This window comes from Canis aureus, chromosome 1, assembly GCF_053574225.1.
Source record: "Canis aureus isolate CA01 chromosome 1, VMU_Caureus_v.1.0, whole genome shotgun sequence".
Taxonomy (NCBI): Eukaryota; Metazoa; Chordata; class Mammalia; order Carnivora; family Canidae; genus Canis; species Canis aureus.
Window position 1 is genome coordinate 116,374,050 of NC_135611.1, and position 14,379 is coordinate 116,388,428.

General features: G+C 34.7%; 1 protein-coding gene across 10 annotated transcripts in view; it reads left to right on the top strand.

Moving 5' to 3' along the window:
- ZNF790 (zinc finger protein 790) overlaps positions 1–13,870 on the top strand; it is a 29,850-nt gene extending 15,980 nt beyond the window's left edge. For 6 of the 10 annotated variants that reach the window (XM_077901967.1, XM_077902051.1, XM_077902182.1 and 3 more), the window contains 4 exons: positions 866–947; positions 2,276–2,402; positions 2,685–2,780; positions 10,474–13,870. In XM_077901967.1, the coding sequence (XP_077758093.1) occupies positions 939–947; positions 2,276–2,402; positions 2,685–2,780; positions 10,474–12,146 (1,905 nt within the window). In that variant the 5' untranslated portion in view covers positions 866–938 and the 3' untranslated portion in view covers positions 12,147–13,870. The remainder of the gene's footprint in view (positions 1–865; positions 948–2,275; positions 2,403–2,684; positions 2,781–10,473) is intronic. The other 4 variants (XM_077902440.1, XM_077902303.1, XM_077902237.1 and 1 more) reach the window with 1 other exon arrangement.
- The last annotated feature ends 509 nt before the right edge of the window (positions 13,871–14,379 follow it).

Here is a 14,379-nt window from a genome sequence, read left to right on the forward strand (position 1 = left end):
TTTTTGATAATAGAAAATCCTAAGGAATAAACACACACACAAACTATTAGAACTAATAAAAGGGTTTAGAAAAGTTTTAGAATATAAGATCAATAGATAAAAATCAAGTGTAGGGGTGCCTGGGTGACTGTTGGCTCAGGTCATGATCTCAGGGTTGTAAGATCAAGCCCTGCTTCAGGCTCTGCTCTGGGAATGGAGCTTGCTAAAGATTTGCTCTCTGCTTCTCCCTCTGCTCCCCACCCCCCATCAAGTGTATATTTATGCACTTGCAATGAAGAATCCAAAAATGAAATTCAGAAAACAGTTCCATTCACAATAGTATCAAAAAGCATAAAATATTTAGGAATAAATTTAATAAGTGAAATGTAAAACTCGTGTTCTTAAAACCTTAAGACAGGTATTTGAACATAAAAATTTGTGCACAAAGGTTCATAGCAGCATATATATAATAATCAAAAGGTGGAAACAACCCAAATGTCTATTAATGGATAAACAAAATGTGGTCTAGTCATACAGTGGAATATTATTCAGCTGTAGAAAGGAATGAAATACTGATACATGCTACAGCATGGATGAACCTCGAAAGCATTATGCTAAATGAAAGACACTAGTCACAATAAGTTCACATACTGTATGATTCCATTCATGTGAAAGTCCAGAATAAGAAAATCTATAGAAACAGAATGGGAATTAGTGGTTACATAGGACTAGGAAAAATGAGGAGTGAGAATGAGTCAGTTGGGTTTTGGTTTGGGCCAGGATTTTTGTAGATCCCTCTGACCTTTCTTCAGGGAAGAAAATGGCATTTTTAGTCCATTTGAAAGTTCTGTGGAAAACCTGACCTCTCATGATTCCTTCCTTCTAGCTCTGCTTCCTCGGGACTCTGCTTCACCAGGAGAGGAGTATAGAAGACTGATTGATTCTGGGAATTTTAAGTCATGGCCCATGTGAGTTGGAATTGCCTCTCCAAAATTTTAACCATTTATATCACATCTTATGAATACTTTTTTTTATTATCCTTAAACTGCTTACTTGAGTCACTATTCAATATGGTGATAGCCATGAAACAGTCCACTGCCTTCCCTAAGTGTCCCTCTTCTCTCCAACATGGCATTCAGCACCTCCTGTGTTCTAAGACTTTGATAGAGCACTGAAGGAGGAAATAGTAGAGACTTTCTTTTCAAATCTGTGGCTTAACAAGGTGGAACTGAGTGGCTAAAAGGGATACACTGCATGAAAGCTTTTATTTACTCTGTAAGATGGGGTGTCTCATTTAATAAAGGTGAGAGTTGGTGTTGGTTGGTGTTCATTTTATTATGTGGCACTTTATCGTGCTTTTATTTTATTTTATCTTATTTATTTATTTATTTTTTAATTTTTTATTTATTTGTGATAGTCACACAGAGAGAGAGAGAGGCAGAGACACAGGCAGAGGGAGAAGCAGGCTCCATGCACCGGGAGCCCGATGTGGGATTCGATCCTGGATCTCCAGGATCGCACCCTGGGCCAAAGGCAGGCGCTAAACCGCTGCACCACCCAGGGATCCCCCCTATCGTGCTTTTAAATAGAGGATTGGTGGAGGGTTAAGTTCAGAGAGATCTGGGATCTTGCCGGGAAATCAGTGAGAGATTAATATTATTAACAAGACCTGTGTTGTCAGCTACTTAGCCCAGAACCCAGATTTTATACATTCTCACAGAAAATGGTATTCAGTTAGGGAGTGTATCTGCTAAGAATCCTTTCAGCTTCAGCTAACAGAAAAGTCAACTAAAAGTAGCCTAAGGAGGGGCAGGGGATTATGTTTATCCCATAATAAAGCTGGACTTAGTGATTAAGCCTGGTGTGGCCTCCGAGTGATATTAACAAAGGACTCTTGATTCTGGGCTGCCATCCTATTGTCTGATATTTGTCCCTGGAAGGTCATAAGGATGTTGTGGCTAAACAATAGAAGGTTTTAAGAGCATATAGTCACTCAGCCTCAGTCACAAATTTCAATGTAATTTCCCCCCATACTACAGGCCGCCGACTTCAGTTTTTTGCTCAGTGAGTATACACTACTGTATACTCAATACACCACTATATACGTGGTGTATACAGTAAGTATACAGTGCTCTTTTTCACTTCTTCCCCATTCTATCTAAAAGATTTTTAAATTTCAAAATAAATTTATTATTAAAAATGAAAGAAAACTTAAAGAATAAATAAATAAATAAATTAATTAATTAATTAAAAGATTTTTGAATTTCACCATTGATGCTTGTGTTGTTTCTTTCAGCAGTTGATGGTGTTCAGGGATGTAGCTATAGACTTCTCACAAGAGGAGTGGGAGTGCCTGGACTTGGAACAGAGACACTTGTACAGAGATGTGATGTTGGAGAACTACAGCAACATGATCTTGCTGGGTAAGATTCAGAATTTGACCCCAGAAATTTCTGCTTTCTACATTGTGAATTTTTGCATTGTCTTTCAAGTGCTTAGGGAAATTTCTGACTTCTTTCTGGGAAATTGTTTATGCCTTGTAAATTTGGTAACCTCCATCTTCTCCATCTTTTAGATGGAGAAATACTTCATGCCTTTTTCTTACTCTTCCTATAATTGTCTTTCTTCCTTCATAACTGAAGGACTAGATTCAAATTTTGAAATCCTTACCACGTGGTTATTTCTTATTTCTTATCTCTGATCAGGACTTTGCATTTATCAGCCAGATGTGTTTTCTTTACTGGAGAAAGGGAAGGAGCCTTGGATGGTTTTACAGGATGAGACAAGAGGACCTTGCCCAGGTGAGTAAGGGCTGAGTCTGCACAGGGACACCATCATTGCAGATAAGAGCTCAGATGTTTACGGAGGCAGCAGCATCTCTGAAATACTGGTCTCAAGTCTCCTCAAGAGATAAAATCCTGTGAATAAAGTTCTGAGACCTAGAGCCAGAAGTAACCTTTTCACGATGAATTTCCAAATGACTCTTCTTTTCACCTCCAAATACCACTGCAATTCAGTACTACTCTTCATTTTCTTTCCCTCATATTATAAAAAGGTAAGTGCCATTCTTTTTCTTCAGTAGGTAATGTATCAGTGCTTTGACTCAATTTCTTTCTCTCTTTTTTTCATGTTGATATTTGTAAATTTCTTCATTTAGATATTTGTAAATTTCTTCATTTAGATATTTGTAAATTTCTCCCTCCAAAAATCTTGACTGTTTTTTATTTTATCTACTATGTTTTGAATTCTTCTTATCTTGCCTAAATTCTTGCTTCTGCGTTTCCTACAGTTACTAATTCATTCTTTTAAGCAACATTTATTGATTTTCTAATTTCATTTTGGGATAAGAAGGGTTAACAAAGAGTATATAATCTATTAAAAAACTTGAATTTTCTGTGACCAGAACATGTCCATACATTTCAGCAAAATAGGCTCTATATTAAGAGAAGTCCTAATAGTCTGCTTAGTTGAAAATCAGGATAATAGGTGAAAATGGCTTCTGGCTACAGGGAATAGTAAGTAGCAGAAGAGAGGTTAAGGTTAATGGAGGAAAACAAAGGGCAGTGTCAAAAAAGACCAGTCCTGGGGACGCCTGGGTGGCTCAGTGGTTGAGCGTCTGGCTTTGGCTCAGGTCCTGATCCCAGGGTCTGGGATCAGGGATCTTTCTGTGTCTCTCATGAATAAATAAATAAAATCTAAAAAAAACAAACCTTGCTGTCAAGAGAAAACAAGGCACATATTTGGTAAGTTGAGGCTAATTGATGAATTTTCTGTTTATGGGCAGGACTCAGATTGAAATAATATACTTTTGTAGCTTCTTTTTTTTTCCACAGTATTTGTTAGTTGTTTATTTAGGAGTTTATTTTTTATTTGAAATATCAAAGAAAAGAAAATAAATTTTATCTCCTCACTAGAATCATGTTTTTAAATTCCAAAAGCTATATTTGTGTTTTTAAATTGTTCTTTTTCTGAACTATTGATACCTACAACAACTGAAATGAATCTCAAGGATATGGTGCTGAATGAAAAATGCCAACTCAAAAGGTCACATGCCAAATGAATCCATTTGTAGAACATTTTGGAAATTACCAAATTTTAGAGATTGAAAGCATATCGTGGTTGCCAGGGGTAGGGATGAGCTGGGGAATGGTGGTAGTGGTTATGGCTGTAAAGAGGTAGCACAAGAGGTAGAATCTGTGAGATAATGATCTAGATGTGTCTTGATTGAGGTGGTGGTTATAGGAATCCGCATAAGTGATGAAATGACATAGTACACGTATGCATTGTGCTAATGTCAGTTTCATGATTCTGATATTGTGCTTTAATTATGTAAGATGTATTCATTGGACAAAATTGGATAAAGGGTACTCTTTGCAACTTATTGTGAATCTGTAGTTACCATTGACCCTTGAACAGTTTGAGGGGTTTAGGAATACAGACCCTTGGACAGTCAAAAATTCACATAGAGGTGGGTGCCTGTGTAGCACAATTGGTTAAGTGTCTGACTCTTGGTTTCAGCTCAGGTCATGATCTCTGGGTCGTGAGATCGAGCCCTGCTTGGGGCTCTGTGCTCAGCATGGAGTCTGCTTGAGATTTTCTGCCTCTCCTTCCTCTGTCCCTCCACAACTCATTTGCTATCTCTCTCTAAAATAAATCTTTAAAAAATTAATATATAAGTTTTGACTTCCCAGAAACTTAACAACTAATAGCTTACTATTGACTGGAAACCTTACTGATAATATAAATCATATGTTATGTCTTTATATAATGTATTCTTAAAATAAGCCAGAGAAAAGAGAATATTACTAAGAAAATCATAAGAAAGAAAAAATAAATTTATGGTACTGGAAAAAATAAATTTACGGTACTGGAAAAAATCCACGTATAAGTGGACCTGTACAGTTTAAATCTGTGTTGTTTAAGGGTCACCTGTATTTCAAAATAAGATTTTATAACATATTTTGTTCCTAAAGGGCTGTGCAATTTTATTTCATACTTTTGTTCCCTAAACACTACTATGTGCTTTTAAAATTTTGGTCAGTTTTCACATACTATGAATCTTCTGTTGTATATTAAGGTTATTCTGCATTTCTTGTTACTAAAGTTGTAATTCTTGGTACAGGTCAATTATTCATGGGTTTTTTTTCCACATTGAATTATGGTTGTGTTTCAGATATGAGATTCCTTGGCCAGAGGATTTAAAGTTAGAATACTGTGTGCCCAGTTAATTTAAGATAGTTAATTGCTTATTTTAAATCATACAAAATTCCGAGAATCCCTTAAATTAATATTTACAACCCATAACTGGTTCACCTGTTTCAATAAGGGACCAGTGCATACTTTCCCTAATTAGAGTTCTCCCTATGCTTTCTTATATTAACTACACTAATAATTCATTCTCCTAATTATTTGGTTTCTATCTGAATGAGAATTTAGACAATCTTACTCTGGAATCTCTTTTTCCCCTCAGTCCTTAGAATTTCTTTCAGCCTTCTTGAATGAGGTGTTTTTTTTTTTTTTTTTTTAGAGCATTCACTTAGTTTTCATAAAAAACAAACAACCTTTCATTTTTCTTTATATAATGTTATTAACATATAGGTAAAATGTCAAAAACAATTGGTATCTACAAGTTTGGAAACAAACAGATTCATGGTAAACACATGGGTATCTGAGAGGTAGCTATGACTTGAATGTATTTGTATACTGTAGGAATTAATGTGTTTTCAGAAGGATTGGAGGGCATTGATTCATATGGAGGTCAGGAATGATATAAGTTTCAATGTAGTCTCACTACAAATTGAGTTATTTTTAATTAAAACTTTTTAATAATTTAGTAGGTTAAAGGCTGTTGATTTCTAGTAAGGATAGATATTTCCTCTGTGTTTGTTTACTGAATTACTGATTGTATTTATTTGATGTCTGCTGTGTACTTGATCTATACTTATCATTTGTTGGCTTAATACTTTGTATTTTTAGTGTGAATGAGCATTCACATAAAGGAAATATTAATACACTAATACCTAGTTACAGTGGCTAAAAGGATATTTATCTTTATTTTCTTTAGGATTTTAGTTCTCTCTTATTATAGTGCTAAAATTCTCACTTCACAACTTAATCAAGATATAATTAAAGAATAATAAACTGCATATATTTGAAATATACAGTTTGGTCTATTCAGACATTTTGTTACATCCATGAAATAATCACTATAATCAGGAAACAGACATTTTAGAGGCATCTGGGTGGCTCAGTTGGTTAAGCATCTGCCTTCAGCTCAGGTCCCGGGATCGAGCCCCACATTGGGTTCCCTACTCAATGGGGAGCCTGCTTCTCCTTCTTCCTCTGCCATCCTCCCTGCTTTTGCTCTCTGGCTCTCTCTCTGTCAAATAAATAAATAAAAATCTTTAGAAAAAAAAGAGAGAGAGAGAGAGAGAGAAACAAAGAAAAAGAAAGAAAAGAAACCCTTCAGTTATTGCCAGTTTTCCTCATTCCCCTGTGCTATCCATCCTCCCACTCCTGTCTTCAAGTGGTCACTGACCTGCTTTCTGTAACTCTAGATGAGTTTATATGTTCTAGAATTTTACATAAATTGAGTTATACAAGGTATACTCTTTTTTCTTTTTGTTGAGCTTGTTTCTTTTGCTAGCATGATTTTGAAATTCATCTATGTTGTTGCACATATCAATAGTTTAGTTTTGTTTCTCTGTAGTATTCCACTTTTGGCTATACTTCATTCATTCACCTGTTCATGGAGTTTGTTCTGGAAATTCTCAGCCATTATCTTTTGAAATATTGCTGCTTCTCCCATTCTTCCTCTCTTCTCCCTTTAAGCTTCCACTTACATTTATGTTTAGTTTTCTAACTGAATCTTCTATGTCATAATGCTTAAGATTTTTCCAATCTTTTTCTCTTGGATTTTTTTTTTTATCTGTATTGGTTTCTTATTCTCTACTAAAATGATGAGTTTAGCTTCTTGAGCACAGTTTTGTTTTGTTTTGTTTTAAGATTTTATTTATTCATGAGGGATACAGAGAGAGAGGCAGAGACGCAGGTAGAGGGAGAAGCCAGCTCCCTGCGGGGAACCCCATGTGGAACTCGATCCCAGCCCAGGATCATGACCTGAGCCGAAGGCAGGCACTCAACCACTGAGCCACCCAGGCATCCCATTAAGCACAGTTATTTTTAAACCCTGTCTCATAACTCCAATATCTAGAGAACTTCTAGATGTATTTCTACTATTGTTTCCATAGTCTGTTTACATTAATATTGTCTGGTTATTTACTTAGTTTATGGCAGACAGTGTTTGTAAAATGGCAAAACTAATGCCTAGACTACCTTCCTTTATAGAGGATTTCTGTTGCTTCTATCAGGTAACTGAAGGCATTAATATTTTGATTGCTTTCTCAGTCCATCACCCTCCTTAGTCACCGAGATGGTTTGAAACTGAGCTATATTTCCTGTGAGGTCTACCTCTGTTTTTTACCCATATTCCTTGGTAATAGCCCTTCTATTCTAACTCAACATGATGAATGTTTAGGACTCCCCTACAGATAGCCCCTGGATACTAATCTCTATCACCTTAGCCTTGAGATGTCATAAGTTCTGTCAGTCTCTAAGCCAAATACTAGTACCAGTACACTCTGAGTGCTAAAGATTGGCTGAGCCTTTCAGTATATTCAAATAATAGTAGTTGTAGAATTTTCTTGTTTTGTTCATCTAAAATATTTACCAGTAAGTTTGATATCCCATAGAGATTTAGTAGAGATGTTTGTTTTCTTTTATAAGTTTTAAAGATTTTTTTTTTGCCATTTATGTCTTTAATTTACTTGTAGTTTCTGTTTGTATATGGTATAAAGAAAAGTTATAATTCTTTCTTTACATACTTATAGTGAAATAACACCTATGGAATAATCTGTCTTGTTCCTTTTGTCACAATCTAAATTTCTGCTGTTTCTGATTCCTTGATTGTCCTCCGCTTGATTGTTTGTGACCAGAAATATATAAAAATTCTGGACACAGCTGAGAACCCAGTTGTGGGCTTTTAAAATATAAATTAGAAATGATTCTAGTCAACATTTTATTTTTTCTAGCTATGTTCACTCATTTAATTCAGACTCAGGATAAGCAGGAAGTTAGGTTTCACCAGGAAGAGATGTATACAAGAGTCATAGTCAAGGACTTGTAATATAAATGGAAGTGAGAAAAATAGGGTGATAGGAGGTATAGTAGAGTCATTATTTCTAACCTCCATGTTTATGCTGTGTTTGAGGGGCCCATAGCATGTGTATTAGGGATATGCAGATTATAACCTGCTGAATGAGGAGGCACAAGCCATCCACATAGAGACAGAAGGTAGCTCCCTCAATATCCAAGCTTCCACTTTGGTAAGTGAAAATGCTGGAGTTGTTTTGATTGAAGGCACAGTTTTCATACAATCACACAAAAGAAGTAAAGTCACAAGATTAAATACTTATGAATTGTAGAAAATGGGAGCAGGGGCATACAATGAGCTATGAGAAGGACAGTCCTCCATCTCTGGTCATGAGCAAGTGGGAGATAAGAGAGCAAAGTAGTGAGCACCATACTTATAAGGTATTTGGGGTGGAGGTCACTATTTGTGAGCTCAACTCTAACTGGTTATTTTTAAAGGTGCCTGAGAAAAGCCAAGCAGGAACTTATGGTGGGAATCCTAAGCTCAGCTCGTTACCTAAATGCTGAGACTCTGGGTGTGAGCAGGATTGTCATATTGTAATCTGTCTAGGAAGCATCTCAAAATAGCTGCTTCCTCATCATATTCGATTATCTGCGGAATTTATTTTAACGTCTTGGTTTATATTCCTTCAACATTCTTTTTAATTTATCCTAAACTCCTTGCCTGCATTAATTAGCACAATAATAATGATTACTTTCTAGCAGTAGTTTATGTGTGAAATACTGTTAAACCATTTCCAGTCCCCCACATTCCCACGTTTTTTTTCCTATCATCAGTAGCAGCAGCAGCAGCATCTACTAATTGTTCAGCCCTTTTCCTGTGTCAGGCACTTTATAAAAATAGTATGTTTTCCCAATCCTCTGAATAAATCTCTTAAAAAAGATATTAATATCCCTAATATCATACAGAAAAATGAAAGCTCAGGCAAGCTTAGTAATTTTCTCATAACCTAAAGATGGTGTTAGTAAATAGAACTGAGCCTGAAACTATGGTCTGTCCTTTTTCCACTATAATACACTACTACTTACACATGTAACTGAACTGCTTTTCAACTTATTCAGTCACTGCTAGAGCACTTGATCAGTTCCCACCTCTATCATCCCAAGAAAAATTTTAACAACTGCATGACAATTTCATCAAATCCTAGCACTTATCAAAAATAAGTCACATTCTTCCTAGCTCTTTGCCTTTGGCAGCTTCTCAAACTATTTTCCTTTTTGAACTGTCACCCATAATTATGTCCTTTAACCTAAATGCGACATACCTGTGTTGCTGAGTTCCTACTGTCTGTTGACTCTAGACCAGATTACTTCCCACATATTGGACTGATAACCCTATTTCCGAACATTGCTGTTTTTAAGCTCAGAATTATATAAGACATTCATCATAGTATCTTCCATGGTACTTGAAAATTTGTAGATACTTTCTGTAATATTTTGGTGGCCTTACACAGAAGGGAAAAGAAGAGGCGACCTGGGGAAGGGCTTCAAAGCATAAAGCAGAATAGATGAGCAATACTATGAATTCAAGAATAAAGAAAACAAAACCACCCTCATTGGGGTCATGTGACAAAAAGATGGTTTGGCTATGTACCATGGAGGAAATGAGCAAGTTGAAGTCTTTGCTTGTGCAAAGGCAAACTGAAAACTGATTATGTAGGTATGATTACATTTCTGGAAATTTTCTTTCAGTTAGTTTAGGTGTACTTTTGTTTCCTCCTCTTAGTACAAAAGTAATATGGAAGCAGTATACATACTCATTTCAGTAATGATGGAAGCAACTAGACAGTGAGATGTATTACATTATTATATGATTAAAAGATCCTAATCATGCTTCCCAGTACTTGGTTTTTGTAGTATTACCTTTTATTCCATTCCTATCCTTTTTTTTTAATATTGTATTTTTACAGAATTATTTTTTTAATGCCTAACATATGCTAAGACTTGATTTACCATACTGAATGAAACAGTCTTATCTTTACATTGGCAGTCCATGACTGGGTGATAGCTGAATAAATATTTTTTTAAATGGAACTACTCAGATGTATTTGACTAAAACGAAGCTTTTATATATCTAATCACTCACCTCAACTTTTTTTTAGTTCTCTTAAATTTCTATTTATTTTTGCCCCTTTTTCATATTGCCCAGAATTTGAGAATTTCTTAAGCCAGTCATTTCTTGTGTGCCTTATGCATTTTAAGATTTACTTTTTATATCTACATTGGACATTTTGTTTCCTTTGGAACAGTAAAACAGTATGAATTTATCTTCTTATCTTTCAGACATGCAGTCCAGCTGTCAGAGCAAGAAGTTATCACAAAAACATGTCACTTTTGAGAGAGAATTACCTCAATTGGAAATTTGTAAAAAACACAACCTTGAATATTTATGTTTTAGGGGTGATTGGGAAAGCAAAGATCAGTTTGAAACACAACAGGAAAATCAGGAAGAATGTTTTAAGCAGGTTACACTTACCTATGAAAAAATGTCCACTTTTAACCATCACACAACTTTTAATGTACATCACAAACAGAATACAAGAAAGAAACTGAATGAATTTAAAGAATCTTGGAAAGCCTTTCGTTCTGGCTCAGACTGTACTCAACATCAATTAATGCACACTAGAGAGAAATTTTGTGAAGATAAGGAATATGAGAAGACCTTCCTTTCTGATTCAGAACTTACTCAGTATCAGACAGTTCACTCTGCTAAGAAAACATATGAATGTAAAGAATGTGGGAAGGCATTTAGTTTGCGTTCAAGCCTTACTGGTCATAGGAGGATTCATACTGGTGAAAAACCTTTTAAATGTAAGGAATGTGGGAAGTCCTTTAGATTTCATTCACAACTTAGTGTCCATAAGCGTATTCATACTGGTGAGAAGTCTTATGAATGTAAGGAATGTGGGAAGGCCTTTAGTTGTAGCTCAGATCTTACACGACATCAAAGAATTCATACTGGTGAAAAACCCTATGAATGTAATGAATGTAGGAAGGCATTTAGTCAGCGATCACATCTTACTAAACATCAGAGAATTCACACTGGTGAAAAACCTTATGAGTGTAAGGAGTGTGGAAAAGCTTTTACTCGTGGCTCACACCTAACTCAACATCAGAGAACTCATACTAGTGAGAAATCTCATGAATGTAAGGAATGTGGAAAAGCCTTTATTCGTGGTTCAAATCTTGCTCAACATCAGAATGTTCATGTTGGTAGGAAACCCTATGAATGTGAGAAATGTGGAAAAGCCTATATCTGGAGTTCACATCTTGCTCGACATCAACGAATTCATACTGGTAGGAAACCTTATGAATGTAAGCAATGTGGGAAGACATTTATTTGGGCCTCATACCTTGCTCAACATGAGAAAATTCATAATGAGAGGAAACTCTATGAATGTAAGGAATGTAGAAAGACCTTTCTTCATGGCTCAGAGTTTAATCGACATCAAAAAATTCATACTGGTGAGAGAAACTATGAATGTAAGGAATGTGGAAAGACCTTTTATCGTGGTTCAGAACTTAATCGACACCAGAAAATCCATACTGGAAAGAGGCCATATGAATGTGAAGAATGTGGTAAAGCCTTTCTCTGGGGTTCACAACTTACTCGACATCAGAGAATACATACTGGTGAGGAACCTTATGTATGTAAAGAATGTGGGAAATCTTTTATTTGGGGTTCACAACTTACACGACATAAGAAAATTCATACTGATGCAGAATCCTATGAATGTAAGGAAAGTAACCAGATCTTTAATGACCATCCATATTTTCCTGAACAGAAAATTCACAATTGTGAGAATCTCTATCAATGGAAAGACTATGGGAACACATTTAGTCAGGACTCAGACTTTCCTCAGCACCAGGATATTTACAGTTTTGAGAAATCCTATGAATATAAAAATTTTGAGACCTCATTTTCTCCAAGCTCTCACTTTATTTCACTCTTATGATATAAAAATATAGGAAGGCCTTTATTCACAACTCATTGATTGATGTCAGTTAATCCCTTCTTTTGAGAACCCCCACAAGTGTAAGTAATATTGGAAAACCCTTTAATGGAGCACCTAACACTGAATAGCAGACAATTCAAATGCAATCTGTTATTAATACAGGAAAGCATTTACTTATGGTTTTCCATTTGGAATATCAGAGTAAAACCCTATGAATAAGATGACACTGTGAATCTCTTTTGAATCATTCTTAAAGTATTCTCTACATCACTGATAATATTCTGCATAGAGTCTAAATCTAACTCATGTAGGGAAAGCTTCTATCTCTATTTAAATCTTGTTACACTTCCATAAAATTATACCAAAGTTGAATTTCTGTTACATAATTAATCTTGGAAAGCCTTGAGCTTTGTCATACAATTTATATGGTATGCCTTAGTTCCAAAACATCTTATTGGTATTTTTTGGATAGTAACTCAAATCTATGTCTGTTCACTTACTTATTTGATTATAGGGTTAAATGAGCTTGATGACTTAAATGACGTCATGACCATCATGAATATTAGTATTAGACCATTTCTATGACAGAAAGACCTTAATAATATAATGAATATAGACAAATATGCCATCAGTATTTGTGTCTTCTTGAACAGTAGGATATTAATTCTGAAGAAAAGGCAGTAAAACAGAATGAAGGGAAGAAAGCTTTGAATCAGTATTTCATTTGCTGCACAAAAAAATCCATACTATAAAGAAAGCCTTATGGTTTCAATGAAAGTGGAGTTGTTGTGTGTTCAGCAATGATTTTTGTTTTGTTTTTAAAGGCATTTGGAAGTGATTTGTCTCTAACAAATTTTTCTAAAGCCAAATGTCATATCCATTTTATCACCACAATTTAAATTTAGAAATTAGAAAATGGCCAAATAAATTCTGACCTTGTGGAAATTTAGTACTACATATATAAATAATTATCAAAGGAATGAGCAGGTCAGTAGTCAAGTTACTGGCTATTTAGATGTGAATGATAATGAAACTCCTATATATCAAATTCTATGAACATGACCATGGCAGTTCTCAATGGAAATTACTGTGTGTATATAACTAAGACAACTGAGGGCAGTTTACTTCTTGTCACCACTGTATCTCCAGCACTTATGTCATATTATGGAGTCCAAATATTTGTCAAATTAAATGATTACTGAACTAAACAAGCTAATGCCTCAATGGGCATTTGAATTGATAGAAAGTTTTAATGAAAGTAAAGCAAAAATCATGGAATAAAGAACAATACAAAAGGTTTTTAAAATTTTAAGTCAAAATATTTCTTTGAAGAAACTATTATTACTAGGCTTTGGGAATGCTTTCTCTTATGATAAGAAAGGAAAACTCTGATAGATGTTTTAGAGAATATTTTTAATGATCATATAAATAGATATAAACCTTATTAGACACAACTTTTAAATAGAGTATTATTTGTTTTCTAGGAAAACATTTTAAATGATATCTCAAGAGTAACTAAAAGGTGCCCCAAAATTTAACGATTGGAATAAATAATCTTTAAAAATCATGTAGGAGCAGATAATTGTACAGGCTACCCCCTGAAGAAAATCCTATGGAAAAATTGTGAGCAGATCCTAAAAGACCAATATAATTCTGATAATAAAATTAGATGTCGAGTAGCCCTTGAACAACAAATTCAAGAATAATTTCACTCATGAACATACGAACATACATAGAAAAAACTAATGCAGGAATCAAATGATATTTAACCAAAATGTTTAAACTCTTATATAGGTAGGTGATAATTATGTAGTTTACATATAACTTCAAGATACTGATGATGAAGATGTACTTTATCAGTTCAGTACTTAATGTATTCTAAGGATATTTTCTTGATATATCTTATTACATAAAATAAAGAATGCTGAGCTTCTATACATGTACTTAGCCCATTTTAAATCCAGCTCTTTAACAGTAGCTAAACAATATTAGGGAACAGAAGTTCCCTCCCACATTATTGTCTTCTATGCAATTTCTCAACTTACATGGGAAAAATGAAATTCTTTTGTTATATTACTTTATTGTAATAAACCAACCATCTTCATCATGCTATTTTTTTTAAGGTGATGAATACACTGAGAAAAATATCAGCTTTCTGGACATATACAGATAAATATAGGGCATTCCTTTTTCCTTTTGCTTAGACTTTAGTGTTGAGTTTAGTATCAGTTTG